General features: G+C 29.3%; 1 protein-coding gene across 1 annotated transcript in view; it reads right to left on the bottom strand.

The window, feature by feature from the left end:
• Window positions 1-1,963: 1,963 nt before the first annotated feature.
• The window catches only part of LOC142330624 (ethanolaminephosphotransferase 1-like), a 103,430-nt gene continuing 87,014 nt past the window's right edge, over window positions 1,964-18,379 (bottom strand). Inside the window, exons 7-8 of the mRNA XM_075376051.1 lie at window positions 17,300-17,482; window positions 1,964-2,333 (exon numbers count right to left, since the gene is read on the bottom strand). Coding sequence (XP_075232166.1) covers window positions 2,262-2,333; window positions 17,300-17,482 — 255 coding nt within the window. The 3' untranslated portion in view covers window positions 1,964-2,261. The remainder of the gene's footprint in view (window positions 2,334-17,299; window positions 17,483-18,379) is intronic.

Raw genomic sequence — 18,379 nt, forward strand, 5'->3', positions numbered from 1 at the left:
ATTCATCTAATTTGTTAATTAAACTCATTTTGCATAATTTCACAAAAAAACTGAGTTGTTTTTGAGCAGAAGTAGGTAAAAGTAATGCTCTGAGTATTGATGAAATTTAGTGAATTATGTCATAGGTGAGCTGTTTGTGGTTAGTATGAACACCAAACAAAATTTGTTCTGGAAGTTAACAGATTAAGAAGGTTTAATATTTAGATCACAGGAAAAAAGTTATAGTATTTTTAATTTATAAAATATATGTGAAAGAGTCCTAGAATTATGAAAAAGGAAATAAATGAATTTTTTTCAGGAGTTTTTAAGAAAACAAAATCAAGTTCTAGCCAAAATACTCTAATAGGGGATGGAGGGGATTTTTTCTTTAATTTTCCTTAAATTTTTTGGTACCAAATTTAGGCAATGAAATAAAACTGGACATGTTAGTAAATAATAAGTATTTATAAATGACTGGATAATACGAAATAGACAAAAACTTTTAACTTTTTATCACTGACTATCCTTTATTGATTATAGGCATGCATGGTCATCATACTTTCTAAACAAAACCTCATATCAGACTAAATGCAGTGAATGGTGATTTGAAAGAAAAAATGCAGAGGAAGTGAAAGTAAGAAATGTAAAAATATTATTTATACAATTTTTATATCTGTAAACAAAAAAAAATCTGTTCACAAACAATACCAATAGAAAGCAAGTATATATACTAGCAAACAGAATGGCATAAGAAATATTTCAACAGGCAAAATTTGCAATGGAAGAAATGGTAAATGTCTTTTTATACTGAATAAATCTGTGTTTATCACTCACTCATATGGGGTACTGTATGCAAGATATTTTTTCATAAGTGAAACTGATTTTACCAATATCTTTCCTCTACTAAAGGATGATATCATACATTAACTTAATCTACAGGACACATACACACATATATGTGTCATAAATATTCTTCACACACTGAACCTTTACTTCATTTCACTGTGTAAATGTGTACATAGTGTTTAAAGTCGATTCAAAATTGTTCTCAATTGTTTTTTTACAATCCAAAAATTACACCAGCTGTCCAGAACTCTGATAGCAGCAAATGTAAATAGCTTTATTTCATTCATCTACAAAACAATAATTCCACATAAAATTGAAAAAAAATGATAGTGTACCAAAACAATGTTATTTTAAACCGTTTTCATTACAAAAGCTGTACTCCTTACACCACATTTTACTGAATTGTAATGAGAAACATTAGGCAATTATTATACTATATCATATGTAACAATTAGTTTTTAATTTAAGAAATAATTTCTATTAAATACAGAATGCATCAACGCAATATACAGATGAATAGTATCTCAAATGAAAATCAAACTTCACAAATATCACTAAACTAAATAAAGACTGCTTTCATTCATTCATTCCTTCATAAATAAATAATAAATACAATGTATATATACATGACTATTTAAACATTACAATTATTTAAAAGTTTAATAATTCATTTTCTACCTATTTACGATAAACTGAGCAGAATAAAAGATTCTTTCCTGAAAGCATGCATGAATATTATACAAAAAAAAACAGCAAATATATATACAAAATTAATAATCTGAAGCAATTACTAATGAAGAAAAACTAAATAGGAAATATATATACTCTTTGAAATTTCTCTCCAAAATTTCTTAAATAAAATATTCTAATATTTACTTTTACCTGTAAAAATCTTCTAAAATACAAATGAATAAAAGAGAGCTCATAAGATCTGGTGTCCTGAAGTAGGAAAACCCTTAATAGACCAACAAATGTTTCAATTATCTACATGAACTATATAACATACATATCAAATATACATATGCTTTAAAATGCAATTAAACAAATCATATGAATGTCTGAATGACTGGAATGAATACATGAATGTATAATGAATAATGGCTACTCTACAAGCATATATATATATATATATATATATATATATATATATATATATAATTACCTTTATCCTTAGGAACAAACATGATAATTCATGTGATGCAATCAACCAACTGACCAACTTTTACATGTTCCAACTATAATAAATTGTAAATTACATGATGCACAACCTACAATATTATTTCAGAATAAACAGAAATAATAACAGATAAATGTTATTAATTCTTACAAGAAATTTAAAGCTACTTTTAACTTCTTTTTCATATACAATGAAAACTTTAAATCTGATCATAAATAGGAGTGATTATTTAATAAAAGTTACCACCACCTTCCAGCAGTCATTCTTTATGGTGGGTTGCTTGTTTAATTCGGAAACAACTGATATGGAAATGTTTACACATCTGCTTTACCTGAAACAAGAAATTACCATAGATTAATGTATTTAAGACTAATAAGTATCACTTTTTCACAGTTGAAGTCTAACGTGCACTCAAACCATCAATATATATTAGAGTTATGCTCTAGTTAGTTTATCCATGTTTTAATTAATTTTTGTTGAGAATAAAAATATCAATAAATAATTTTTTATGCATGTACTTTTAAAAAAATCAAAATCCATTTATCAGGTAAAATATTAGTTTTCTTATTACTTTCATAACTAACTCTAATAATTTACCAGTATACTTAGAGCCTGACATAATTAATTTTAAAAAAATTAAAAATTTTTATGACATCATTATAGTGCCAAATCATGTTAGATGAGCACCATTTTTTATTAAAGTACTTACAAATTTTTAAATCAATTCTGTGAATATTTTTTGTATCTGGGTTTTTATACATCAACAGTTCATGCACATAAAATTGTGCAGGTCTGTCTTACTGCATGACAAATATCATAGTGCAAACTATACTTTTGATCGCTGATATTGCATTAAGCCTCTACCCAAAGTAGAGACTATAATGCTATCATGATTAGGACAGTTAGTATAAGCCTTTTTTTCCATCACATCCTCGATTGGACAGAAGAAAAAACTAATTATTGTCAATATTATTAATCATATGTGCAGTCAAATCCTAACTAGTTTACATAAGTTTTATCACTGTTGTTTCAGGGGTTTTTAAAAATCAAATTCACATTTTGTGTTTTATTTTAGAAGCAAATTGTAAATATAGACAAATTAGACAAATTTTGTAAAATTTATCCTTTAAAACTTCATCTTGCATGCTAATGATCTCAGGGATCTGATGTTGTTATGAACACTATATATTCATTATCTCATAAACCCAATTCAGTAAATAACACTTTTCAAACAACTGTTTGAATCTAATTATATACATGCAGTCATCAACACTAAACACTGCAGGTTTACTGGTAGGTCTCAATAATTTGAACTTGTACATTACTATATGTGCATTACATTTCTATTTACATCTTTCAATTTTATTTTTATTGTACTGGGCATTGTGTTGTGCTCATTCATTAATTTTGGTCACATATAAATCTTGTTCCATAAATTTCATCCAGAATTTTTTTTCAGTACTATTAATATGCTACACAATAGCAGCTTTATCAGTATTCATAAAATAAGGAATGGTAATGTATATTTTCACCAAACTTTTAACATAACTATAAAATATTATGGTTATAAAACTTTACCATTATGGTCTGTGTATGATTCAATTCATTTTTGTTTCTTATACGGTCAAAATTTCAAAGTTAGCTTTAGGCTCTAATTGAACAATGAATACAATATCGAAAAAAACTGTTGATTGTCAACAAGTGTTGCAAACACTTCTAACATTCACGTAGAATATCTTCACCAAATCCACCTGATATAAATCATTAAAACTTCATAAAATTTGGTCCATCATGATGGACAGTTAGAATGAGCCTCTTGTTTCAATAACTTGTTTCTTTGTAATAACTGCCTTTATCAATGACATTTCTATTAGATAAAAAAATGTTTAAAGTTTGATAGCAATAAAAACACAAACTTCAATCCAAATCCCATCTAATGAAATCTTTTACTGCATTATTCAGACTTTACTTTGATCCAGTGTATGAAACCTAAAAATTTATTCAATAAATGATCTGTGTACAGCTCGTGATTATCATTATCATAAACATGACGTAATGATCTACATTTGTCAATTTTGTAAAACGTCTTATCCACATCTTATAAAATTTTCATTTTTAAAGTTAACAATATAATGCATATCATTTCTATTAGGTATAAATATTTATATTTTCATTAAGTCTATTTATCATAACAAACCATCATATTTATCATAGGTCTACACAAGTGTAGTTTTTCCATTCTTATAGTCTTCAGAATTTACAGAATTATCATCCACAAAAAAAGATTCAGATTCAAGATCGTCTGAATTGAAAATATCATAAGTGGGTTTAAACAGAAAATCATGGAGGTTCATACTGGAATATGAATCCAGAATAGGGGTCTATAATGTAAACCAAATATGAATTTTTAACACTACATAAAAATCATTTTTATAAAAGTAATATTTTTTTTTATTTCATTTAGCTGAATCACATAAAATTACAACTGTTGGGATGATGCATTGTTTCAACCCAATTCATAGAATTTAGTCAATTGTAATTCAACCACTAAATTGCATAATTTTATATCAATTGAAATTAAAAATCAATCCAAGTTAATAGTGCTTAAATGCCAGTACTGCATTACTAGTATCCCCGATTGACTGCAGGAAGTGCTAGTGTCATAATTTTTCATCTTGGAAATTCCCTTTCCCTGTGGGAAATTCCCTTTCCTTAAGGTACAGCCAACCTAATTATTTTTTACACATTAAATATCAAATAGAATATTTCAAAGGTTGGTAGGTTAGCTGCTAAAAGTATGCACCTGTCATCTCAGATTTTGTGAGACAGGATTTGAAAAAAAGAACAATCAGAGCGTTCTGGAAGCTTAACTTCAAAACTCAAATTTAAAAAAATATTTCCTGGCACCCTAAGTGTTAATTCTTTTAAAAATGGAAAATTATAGAGCTAACAAAACTTTTAAGAAAATTTAAAATTAAAATTTTCACTATACAAGAAACTAGATTTAAGTTAGTGGTGAAAATAATTTTGTTTATGAAAACTTCAGAATTCTAAAAGGAAAACCTGCAGAAATAATTAAGTCTACCAGTAACCTTCTAATGTTTGCCACAGATTTTCTAATGGAAAAATCTTATGAAAATAACATTATAGGAATTAAATCTCTCTCAGATAGAATCTCAATCCTTACAATTAAGTGCAAAAATAAATGCAACAATTTTATTGACTGCCGTGCACCAATAATCCATGATAACACTAAAAACAAGGAAAAAGTGGAAACCTGTTGGCATCAGTTAAAGATGAAATTTCTAAACTAAACCCTAAACATATTAAAATCCTTCTGGGTGACTTTAATACACAAAATCGAAAAGAAAAAAAAAAGATATAAAATTAAGGGGTAATATCTAGCTCATAGAAAGACAATTGCAAATGGAAGAAGATAAATAAATTTGTGTAAAATTTTTAAATTAAAATTAATGTCTACACATTTACGAAAACATCCAAGAAAATTAAAATCATGGAAATCACTCAACCATTTGTTAGGGGAGTTTCAAATAGACATGTGGCAATTTCAGAAAATAAAATGCAAGAAATTCTTAATGTAATAGTCAGAAAGTCAGATTTTGATTAAGATCATTATCTAATGCAAATTAAATTCAGATCCTTATAAAAATTTCAACTCAAAAAACAGAAGAATAATATAAGGAAATATAAAACAGAATAACTGTAGAACAATACAGATGTTCTAAATGAATTTAAAAACAAATTTGCTTCTATAAAAGAAATGATTGGGACCTTTTAAAAAACAGAAATTTACAAGTATCTGAAGAGATACTTTCTAATACAAAAAAAAGAAACATGTTTGATAGAATGAAACCTGTGAAGAAATTTTAAAAGAAAGAGAAAATATGGAAAGAATACAACTCAAAGCCAAAATTAATACGGAAAGGTGAAACAAAATTAAAAAAGAAATGTCTAAAATAATTTGAAATGAGAAATGAAAATATGATAATGATCAATTAAATTAGAGGAAAACTTTTAAAAGAACAACTCTCGAGATTTCTACCAGATTTTCAAATCTAAAATAAATGAATATCAACCATATTGTAGCAATTTTAAGATGAAAAAGTAGAACTAATAATGAATCCAGAAGAAAAGTTTAAAGCCAAAGCAAAATATTTTGAAACCCTATTCAACTACCTGTATTCATCAGAAAAAATTTAATTTAAAAACCAAGAACAAAGGACACTTTTCGGAACAAGTGTGAACAAAAGAAAAATTAAGGAAGTAATCAAAATTCCAAAAAACAACAAAGCAAGCAGAGAAGACAACACTGTTGCAGAGATGCTTAAATTTGCTCCTGATACTTTAGGTGGAAAACTAAGAACTATATTTAAAGAAATCTGGGTTACTGAAAAATATCAGATGACTGGAAGAATGTGCTAATACATCCACTTCATAAAATGGGCAGTAAGGCAGATTTGATTAACTATAGAGGGATCTTCTTTTTGTCACTACCGTTCAAAATTCTAAGCAAAGTTCTATTAAACAGAAGTCAACCAATCCTTATAATGAATTAGGAGAGTATCAGAATGGTTTTCAACCAGGAAGAAGTTGTACTAAATAAATGTTCAGTCTTAAAACAATTCTGCAATACCATGTTAATAACCAATACAAAGTTAAAAACCAAAATTTAGTTTTTTTTATCTTCAGTCATTTGACTGGTTTGATGCAGCTCTAAGATTTCCTATCTAGTGCTAGTCATTTCATTTTGGTATACCCCCTACATCCTACATCCCTAACAATTTATTTTACATATTCCAAACGTTGCCTGCCTGCACAATTTTTTCCTTTTACCTGTCCCTTCAATATTCAAGCAACTATTCCAGGATGCCTTAATATGTAGCCTATAAGTCTGTCTCTTCTTTTAACTATATTTTTCTAAATGCTGCTTCTTCATCAATTTTTCGCAACACCTCATAATTTGTCATTTTATCCACCCATCTGATTTTTAACATTCTCCTACAGCACCACATTTCAAAAGCTTCTAATCTTTTCTTCTCAGGTACTCCGATTGTCCGAGTTTCACTTCCATATAAAGCTATGCTCCAAACATATACTTTCAAAACTCTTTTCCTGACGTTTAAATTAATTTTTGATGTAAACAAATTATATTTCTGACTAAAGGCTTGTTTCGCCTGTGTTATTCGGCATTTTATATCGCTCCTGCTTCATCCATCTTTAATAATTCTACTTCCCAAATAGCAAAATTCTTCAACCTCCATAATCTATTCTCTTCCTATTTTTACATTCAGTGGTCTATCTCCGATATTTCTACTACATTTCATTACTTTAGTTTTGTTCTTGTTTATTTTCATGTGGCAGTTTTTGCATAGGACTTCATCCATGCTGTTAATTGTACGTTCTAAATCCTTTTTACTCTCAGCTAGAATTACTATATCATCAGCAAATTGTAGCATCTTTATCTTTTCACCTTGAACTGTTACTCCGGATCTAAATTGTTCTCTAACATCATTAACAGCTAGTTCTAAGTAAAGATTAAAAAGTAACGGGGATAAGCAACATCCTTGTCAGACTCCCTTTCTTATTATAGCTTCTTTCTTATGTTCTTCAATTATTACTGTTATTACTATTTGGTTCCTGTAAATGTTAGCAATTTTTCTTCTATCTCTGTATTTGAACCCTAATTTTTTTAAAATGCTGAACATTTTATTCCAGTCTACGTTATCGAATGCCTTTTCGAATGTTTTTCTTTAATCGTTCTTATACTTTTAATTTGGGGCATAAAATTGCTTCCCTTGTCCCTATACTTTTCCTGAAACCAAATTGGTCTTCTAACACTTCTTCCACTCTCCTCTCAATTCTTCTGTATAGAATTCTAGTAAAGATTTTTGATGCATGACTAGTTAAACTAATTGTTCTGTATTCTTCACATTTATCTGCCCCTGCTTTCTTTGGTATCATGACTATAACACTTTTTTTGAAGTCTGACAGAACTTCCCCTTTTTCATAAATATTACACACCAGTTTGTATAATCTATCAATCGCTTCCTCACCTGCACCGCACAGTAATACAGGTATTCTGTCTATTCCAGGAGCCTTTCTGGCACTCAAATTGTTTAATGCCCTCTTAAATTCAGATCTCAATATTGTTTCTCCCCTTTCATCCTCTTCGACTTCCTCTTCTTCCTGTACAACACCATTTTCTAATTTATTTCCTCCGTATAACTTCAATATATTCCTATATTCCACCCACCTATCGAGTTTGCCTTTCATATTACAAATCGGTGTACCATCTTTGTTTAACACATTATTAGATTTTAATTTACGTACCCCAAAATTTTCCTTAACTTTCCTGTATGCTCCATCTATTTTACCAATGTTCACTTCTCTTTACACTTCTAAACACTTTTCTTTAATCCACTTTTCTTTCACTTGTTTTCACTTCCTGTTTATAGTATTTCTTAATTGTCGATAGTTCCTTTTACTTTCTTCATCACTAGCATTCTTGTTTTCTACGTTCATCCATCAACTGCAATATATAGTCTGAAATCCAAGGTTTTCTACCAGTTCTCTTTATTATTGTATCCAGCAGTATCACCTGGCTTTTTCCAAGTGTATATTCTTCTGTTATAATTTTTAAATTGGGTGTTGGCAATTACTAAATTATACTTCGTGCAAAACTCTATACGTTGGTCCCCTCTTTCATTCCTTTTGCCCTGCCCGCATTCACTCACTATATTTCCTTCCTTGCCTTTTCCAATGCTTGCATTCCAATCTCCAACTATTATTAAATTTTCATCCCCTTTTATGTGTTTAATTGCTTCGTCAATTTCTTTGTATACACACTCTACCTCATCATCATCATGGGCGCTTGTAGGCATAAAGACGTTAACAATCGTTGTCGGTTTAGGTTTTGATTTTATCCTTATTACAATGATTCAATCGCTATGCATTTTGAAATACTCTACTCTCTTCCTATCTTCTTGTACATTATGAAACCTACTCCTGCTTGCCCATTATTTGAAGCTGAGTTAATTATTCTAAAATCACTGACCAAAAGTCGTTTTCCTCTTCCCACCGAACCTCGCTAATCCCTACTACATCTACATTTAACCTAACCATTTTGCTCTTTATATTTTCTAAGCTACCAACCTTTTTTAGACTTTTAACATTCCACGCTCAGACTCATAGAATGTTATTTTTTAATTTTCTGGTGACCCCTTCCTTAGCAGTCCTCACCTGGGTGATAATTTTACCTCCAGAATATTTTACCAAGGAAGACGCCTCCATATTTGTTATATGAAAATGCAGAGAGCCACAATTTCTTGAAAAAAAAGCAGCTGTAGTTTTCCATTGATTTCAGCTGCGCAGTACTCAGAGGACTGAGTGATGTTGATATGGCCATTTAAGTCGTCCTGACCTACGCCCTTAACAATTACTGAAAGAGCTGCTGCCCTCTTTTAAGAATCATTCCTTAGTCTGGCTCTCAACAGATACCTCTCCGATATGGTTGCACCTTCAGTCCAGCTATTTTGTATCACTGAGCACTCAAGCCCCCTCACTATCAGCAAGGTCTCATGATTCATAGAGGGAGCAAAATTTAGTAGAAATCTTTATTGACTTTAGAAAAGCTTACAATTCAATTCATGATGAAACACTTTTCCAAGTTCTCCAAAAATTTAGTCAATCAAAGAACTGTAAATATTATTAAACAAATGTTAACAAAAACCTTTTCTGAAGTAAAATTTCTAGAAGCAGTTTCTGATCCTTTTAAATTAAAACTATATACAACATGAAGATGGTCTTAATATTGTTTAATTGTAATCTGGAAAATGTTATGAGAGAATGGATCAAGAAGCTTAGAGTGTAAAATTTGGTACTAAAAATAAATATCAGTCGACCAATCATCTCACTTCTGCGGATGATTTAGTAATCTTTAAAAATAACTCTAAAGAAGGAAAAACTAAACTGGTTGAATTAATACCTATTAATACCATACAAAAAAAAACCATGGATTTCCAATACAAAAAGCTCAATCAGTATAACTAAAATATCCTAATAAAATGACTAAAAGAAAACCTAAATTTAAATACCTTGGAGAAGTAATCTCTCCTAATGTTCTAAAAGTAGAAAGCATGAAAGCGCAATGGTACAAAAAATGGAAAAAGCCTATAATGTAACAGCATAAATTTATAATAAGAAAGCAATGAGAAATGCTAAACTTAGGCACTATAAGACAGTAATTTTACCTGCAACTTCATGGTTCTGAATGCTTGAATTTCTTTACAGAAAAAAGATATTAAGAAAAATTTTGTGATCCAATTCTAGAGAAAGGAATCTATAAATTTTGAAAAGAGGAAGTTCGTTATAAAAACTGAGAGTGAACTTCTCGTCTTTTAAGGAAACGAAGATTAAAATTTTACAATCATCTGTATGCAATGGAAAACAATAGATTAACAAAACAAATATTGAACTTTTCTGAAAAGATGAAAACTAAAACAAAATGGTTTCAAGAAGTTGAGAAAGATTTTAAACTGCCTTAGATATCAAAAGAAGAAATGTACTGAACAGATCTCCTGTTAGAGCATTGATTTCAGAAGTTAATTTTTCAGAGGAAAAGAGCATCTTAAAAAGCCTAGCCTGGCCAATAGAAAGAAGAAAGTATCACCAAGAAAGAGTTATTAAACATTGGAAGGGCATAAAATTGAATGCTATTCATTGAGATCCAAATGGAAAAAAAATATATAATTAAGTTTAAAAAATAATATATAAAATATTTTAATTAAGATATAAATTTTTAAAAAAACATGTAGCCAGTCTGTAACATCATAAGCATCAATGCCACCTCCAACCATTACATTAAGCAGTACTCTCCTGCCATTACATCAATAGTATTTTGTTTGCTTTTGAATTGAACACAGTGTTTTGTTCGTCTCCAATCCTCTAATTACATTGATTAACATAATTTTTTTCCTAACATGCGATACATTATTTTAATCTGTTTTTTGATGCTGAAAACGAATTTGAACTAAGAATCTTTCTATCAACCACCATTTTTAGAAAAATTTTTAAATTTTAATTAAAGGATTTTTTCCTTTTTCTGAGTATAGTTCCTATATTGTATTTTTTTTTGCTCATTTTTTTTATTGTTTAACTTTGTTATCATAATTTTTAAGCTATGAATAAACAATACTAGACGGACAATTAAATCATATCATAGTCACATATTATGTTATCATATCTAATACTGAAGAGTGAGCCTTCATGGACAAGATTAACCATGTCTGTACAGGTCAAAACATGTAGCTGAAAACACAGCTGTGTCGTTTGTATTAAGCACTGGATTTAGGAATGAATTAATTTTGTTCAGTCTTATTGCTGTCTTAAGTTTGTTAACAGTGCAGTGTCATAATGCCTCAAAATTGTGTAAATGATGTGGATGCCTTTTCTTATGTATGAGGTCAGTTTACCATAAAATTAAATAGAAAAAAAATTACACCTTTAATTAAAAAGGCACATCATTTCTACTTTCAGTGTAAAGTTGGTGATCAGGATAAGAAGTGGACTCCTCATATAGTATGCACTAATTGTTCTGTATATTTAAGAGGATGGCTGAAAGGTACACGAAGGGCTTTGCCTTTTGGTGTACCTATGGTTTGGCGTGAATCAAAGGATCATGTAACAATAGTTACTTTTGTTTAACAAATAAGTCTGGAATTTCTAAAAAATGTAAACATTCTGTAAAATATTCTTCATTGCAATCTTCAATCAGGCCTGTACCTCACAGTGAAATTATTCCAGTTCCTGAGCCGCCTGTGAATGTATGTTTCAAAAGCAGCGATGAAGAATCGGGCAGTACTGAAGAAGACAACAATGATTTTGATTTTGAATTATCTTCTAGTAAGCCACATATTATATCACAAGGTGAATTAAATGATTTGGTTAAGGATTTAAATTTATCAAAAAATCAAGCTTAACTGTTAGAATCAAGAATGCAAGGTTGGAATTTACTTCAAAATAATACAAAAATTTTGGGCTTTCGAAGCCGACAAAAAGAACTTTCTCAATAGTTTTTTGATACAAATAATTTGGTTTATTGCACAAATATTGATGAGCTTATGATGCACTTAGGACAAATTCATAAACCTGAGGACTGGCATTTTTTCGTAGATTCAGTCAAGTATAGTTTAAAAGTGGTTTTATTACACAACGGTAACAAATATCCTTTGCTACCAATCACTTATGGTATTAATTTGAAAGAGACATATAATGTGACGAAAGATGTTCTTGAAAAAATAAATTATAAAAGCATAACTGGAACATATGTGGTGATATAGCTACTTATGTGGTAACATATGTGGTAATTATGGTAATTATGTGCTAACATATGTGGTTATAGCTACTTTGCTAGGCATGCAGTTAGGCTATACTAAATACATGTGTTTTCTTTGCGAATGGGACAGCCGAGTTAGGGATAAACATTATGTTACCAAAGAGTGGAAGAAACAAGACAAATTAATTTCAAATAGGAAAAATATTATTCAGAAGCCCTTAGTTGAACCCAAAAAAATATTTTTACCTCCTTTCCATATCAAGCTAGGACTAATGAAAAATTCAGTAAAAGCTATGAAGAAGGATAGTCCCAGATTTATGAACATTAGACAGAAAGGAATATTTGTTGGTCCTCAAATAAGAAAGTTGGTCAAAGATGATGTATTTAAGTCAATGTTAAATAATGTAAAAAATGCAGCTTGGGCTTCATTTAAAGACATCTGCAAAACGTTTCTCACAAACATAACTTCTTACTTCTTTCAGAACTACTGGATGTAACATGTCTTTGAAAATACATTTCCTCCACTCACATCTGAATTTTTTCCCGGACAGCCTCGGAGACATAAGTGACAAACAACATGGTGAACGTTTCCACCACCAAGACATTTTGGTAATGGAAAGCCGCTATAAAGGGAAATGGAATACTAATTTGCTAGCCGATTACTGTTGGATATTAATTCGAGATATGCCTGAGGCTATTTATAAAAGAAAAGCATCAGCAAAATCATTCTAACACAGGTGGTATGACCATGCAAAATTATAAATTTTACAGATTTTAACTATATTTTCCCTTAATTATTTTTGATGCGTTATTTATGTAAAACTAAGGGTGATAGAAAATTTGTATTTACATATCTATAATGTACGCAAAAAATCAATTCAAGAAATGGTATCACACTTAGAGAAACATAAAAAAATTTTTTTTTGTCAATCAGTGTAACAAAAAGCATTAATGATGATGACGTCATGAATGATTATCGAGCTAGGATGATGAGAAAAAAAAACAAATGATTGAACCCACCAATGCAGTTGAAAGTAAACGTTTGCAGTCCGAGTTGAACAAGTAGATGCAAACTGAAGGGACTGTTCCACCAGAATTTATATCATCTGCTGATTTACACCTAAAAGACTTATCTTCTCACCGGAAGAGTACATTTCATCCTTTACAGTTGAAAAAACACTTGAGACACCAACAGGAAACAGGTCAAGATATATCCTGACCTGGAAAATATCAATTTTCCAAGGCACAAATGGATTATACAATTTGCTTTTTTCTATGAGCTAATGCTCATAGAACACAAAACTCAAGAATATAGTAGTATAAAATTGAATATTTGTCTAAAATAAATGAAGATAATAAGAAAATTGTTTCTAACGCAGAAAAAACTAGTAGAGAGATAAGAATGCTGATGGTTTTTTAATGAGATTGTGAAAACTGATTACATCTACTTTGATGATCCAAATGAGCTTGGTGAAAGTTTGAAATTGCCGATAGATTCAAAAGACACCAGTCATACTGGTCAACAGAATGAAATAAATTTAAAAGTCAAAGAGCTGTGAAAACTAGGCATTATAAAAGGAGATATGCGTTTAACTAAGTATTTATTTTTCATGATGCTTCTGAACAGAGAGGGTCAACAGATGATGCCCTGTCACAGGTGCATGCCCTTTGACAAAACTCTAGAGGATTTTATCAATGTTAAAGAGCGTTGTATCTGTAACTTAGGCAGTGCTGAAGACAATAAAAATGCTGTTACGTTGAATGACTATAAGAAGCTTATCGATGAAAATAAGAGAGCGTGATATAAAAAAATATGTTACATAAAGATGTGATTCATTTTAATAAAAATATTCTCAACAGCACATGGGTGATTTTCATAATTATAAACTGATAAATGTTGACAATAGTCATGGTTTGCATGAAACAGTAAACAAAGGGTAAGTATTTAATTATCTTTATTATTTACACTGTCAGTTGAGAGGAGAAAAAGTATTTAAAAATTACAATGAGTGGCAAAATAAATTTGTGAGTGTATTAAGAAATTAGCTGAAAACAAATAATTTAAAAAAAAAGATTAATCACAAATTACCATTGTCGATTCTTATCTTGGTAGAGAAGGTTGTACAAAATGGCATGAGTGTACCATTGTACTGCTCAAGAAGAGGAAGCGGTCTGTTAAGTGTTCTTACAAAAATTGCTACGAATTATTTAGCAAAAAAAGCAGTAGGAACAATTATATACAAAGATGTCAATCTATTGCCTGTAGAGCTACACATACCACAGAACTAGTAGTATTGTAGTTCACGACCAAATTTGAAGAGAGGTGGAAAGAGATAACCAGGAAATACATCTGCTGGATGCTACATGCAAGGAGCATGATATCGCATATTTAAAATCCTCAGATTCAAATAACAGGGCTGAAGAAGATTATTAGCAGAAAGAGTTTTTGTGAACACTGTGATTTTCACTAGCTTGATTACTGTTGGCAATCATAGCACAACTATACAAGTTAACTGAATAAATACTTTGAAATAGATCTGGATAGTGACTCCGTATAAATTGACTTGCTGGTAATGACATGTTTTTAACGCAGACTGACACACTGCTTCTCATCCAGATTCAATAGACATGTACATATGTCTGTTAAAAATTTTAACCAAATGCTAGTTTTAAAAAATATAGTATCAAAAGTTAGTTCTGGTGCCAAAAAAAATGTAGTACTCAGACTGTGCTCATGTAAAGAGATAGTGATTAAATGTTTGTAAACAAACTTACAAGTAACAAAATTTCAGTTTTTAATAAATTGTTGTTATCATTAAAAGTTGGACAGCAGAAATGATCCTGGCCATTTTTGAAAATCTATATTCAATCTTCAGTAATGTTAGTGTATTTCATATAATTGTAAACCTTGGTTAACTGTAAAATTTATCTTGATTCAGTAATGACATTTCTTTTATTTGTATACACCTTTGTAATGTCCAACTGTAGGTTTTGTTCTTTGAAAAATCTTCTAACATGATCAATATATTTCAAAAAATTTGATGCTAATCCGTGTAAAGCAAAAGCATAAATTCACTAAACTTTTTTTTGACATTATAAATCTTTCAGTTTTATACATACATCATTTGTTTTTAATTATTAAAGTTCTATGATTAAGAAATAAACCTTATAGTTGGTCAAATTATTAACAAAATATTAGGATATAATTTTGTTTTTCTTATTTGTTTATTTTCTTTTGTGTACTAATCCTGCATATTTTTTTCAAGTGTACACATTTCCAGTTTATGGTATTTAACAACTGAACAAAATGTTTATTGTACAATGTATTCCCTTTTTGTTCCCTTAGTTCTTCTTTTAGTAATATTAGATTATGTTAATTATTTGTAATATGTTCATGTGATTGACAATTGATAATTTAAATGTCAAAATTTAGTAGTCTTGAACTATTTGTATTAAAGGTCAAAGGACAAAGTTGTTCTTGAACCAGCAACTTATAATAAAGTAGATTCTAGTTCATATTTTTAATTAATAATGTTTCTTAATGGAAACAAACTTTTGCTGTATGGTTTTACTTTTCTGCTCTTTATATCATGATTACCTTAGACTAAAATCATTCTATGATTATTTGCAATTGCTGCAGTCATCTAATGTTTGTAATTTATCATCATATTTACATTATTCTTAACAAAAACATAATCAATCATGAACACAGATATGTTGTTACTAAAATCACAGATAAGTCAACTCAAGCTTCATGCTAGCCATTTTAATATCCACTTTTTTTGCTTGATGATTTTGCCAAAAAAGCTTGAGGCTTGTCTGCGGAATATGGAATTCTGTAGCATATGAAAAACCCCATGCTTGATACCCAAGACATACCAGACTTTAAATCCAGGACATATAAATGAAAGGCTGAAACACACTATCGCTTCACCACAGAGATCGGAACTTTAATTTAATCACCCATGAAATATGAATCTAAGATTCATGTAGATGGAGTCAGAAGAATTACATTATTATATTAATTAGATACTGAAAAAGATGTACATCAGAAAAATATATTTCCTTAACTACATTACAGACACAAATTGTCAGAACAAGACTCAAATTTATCAATTATATTTATAAAATATAATTGAATATATATATATTTAATTAATTTATATATTACATTTAATTGAATGTATTTATCAAATATTATTATTTATCAATAATACATATAAATTCGAGCAATCTACATAAGGCAACAATATCTACACCAACATTATTAGCAATTTTTATTTTTCAGCAAATAATAACAGGTGTTGGGTAGTGTGTCATTACAGACTAATAAAATAGATGAGGCATCCCCCCAACCTATCTGATAATTAACACTGAATTTTGTAATTATGTGTTCATTTATCTTAAGTATTATCATGCAGGTGAGACAGTGTTACAGTGCATTTTCATTTTGTATATATTTCAGTTCTTTATGTAATATTTTACACAAGTGCCTAGAAAATGCACTTCAAGGAATTTTAATAATTTACTTGGAAATACCAAGTTACCAAACATTTCAATGAAAAATGGAAAAACATTTCCAAAGAAAGTAAAATAAATAAAAACAATGATCAAATTAGTTTAACAGGAAAGATATACTAAAAATATTGAAACATACAATAATATAAATTTTATTTATTTACAAATTAGAGAGTTGGAATCCAAAGTATGTTCTTTCACTTCAGATTCTCACTTTTATTTTTAATGCTAAGACTTAGAGACTAATGGTCATATCAAAGTTCATTTTTCAAAATATGATTCAGAAGCTTGATTTCAGAAACGAAAGCATAAAGAGTTTAGAAAAATGTAATTTATTTAGATGTAGTTAAATATACAGTAAAAAACAAGTAAAGATAATAAACCTAATCGTTAATTAAAACAATAACATTAACTTTTTTACTTACAACAGTAGTTCCATAATGTACATGTGATGCAGTTGACAATGCCCACAAAGAATACAGCAAAATTAATTCTAAATTTTGGGATGGTAATAAAATCGCCAATCCTACAGAGAGAAGTGAAGGACCCAGTAACCAGTTCCACACATCACACCTGACACCACTCATTTGAGATACTATCAGCCGACACTATATGAATATTAAACAAAAGAAAAATTAACTTAATTTACATTTGGAAATAAACAGTTTTGAAGAGTGGTAAGTTGTTTCAGAATTATTACAGAAGGGAACAGAGGATCTGTTGAATTTAAATTAGTTTCACAACTGTAAGATTATCTTTATCTATCAGAATCTTTATCATAAAGTAAGTGACATTAACTGGTATGGAGATAAACCAGTAACATTTATTTTTGGAAGACCCAACCATTAAATGTTCTTTAATTTTTTTTGGCATTAATATAAATATATACTGCATCTTTCAATCTAAATCTCTAAAAATCTTCAGAAGATTAGCATAGAAAAATAAATAAAATTAAAATTTTGAATAAAGGTTAATTTTTTTTAAATTCTAATGAGCCCACCTTCTAATTTGTATCTCTGTTCATTTACGTTAATAAATTTTTTGGTTAATATTTTAGATACAGTTAGCTTCAATGATTTGTACGCTCAGAAAAAGCTATTAATTTACTTTGTAATCTGATCTTTAAAAAATTTAGTCTATCCTTTCGTGCAACAAATTTGCAGAAACTTAAGTAAATTGTTAAATTTGTATACACAGCTACAATTAGTTCCTTATTTTTTGTGAAATACTTTATTTTTCAATTTCAGTTTGATATGGAAATTTGTGTTTTCGTAATCTATAAGAACTTCTTTTTTTCAACTTTGGTATGTGATCTGAGTTTAGGACCCACTCATGTAGCATCAATTACATTTTTTTAGTTTCTGTTTCATTTATCACCCGTGTATCTTGAGCACTTGCTGGCTATGTAGTCTAGAACTAATGAAGTTTGAGAAGAGTAATAAACTACAGAAAAAAACAAGAGAACTTTAAAACCAAATGCAATGTTATGAGATAATGTTACTATT

Source organism: Lycorma delicatula, chromosome 1 (assembly GCF_047948215.1).
Source record: "Lycorma delicatula isolate Av1 chromosome 1, ASM4794821v1, whole genome shotgun sequence".
Classification (NCBI taxonomy): domain Eukaryota; kingdom Metazoa; phylum Arthropoda; class Insecta; order Hemiptera; family Fulgoridae; genus Lycorma; species Lycorma delicatula.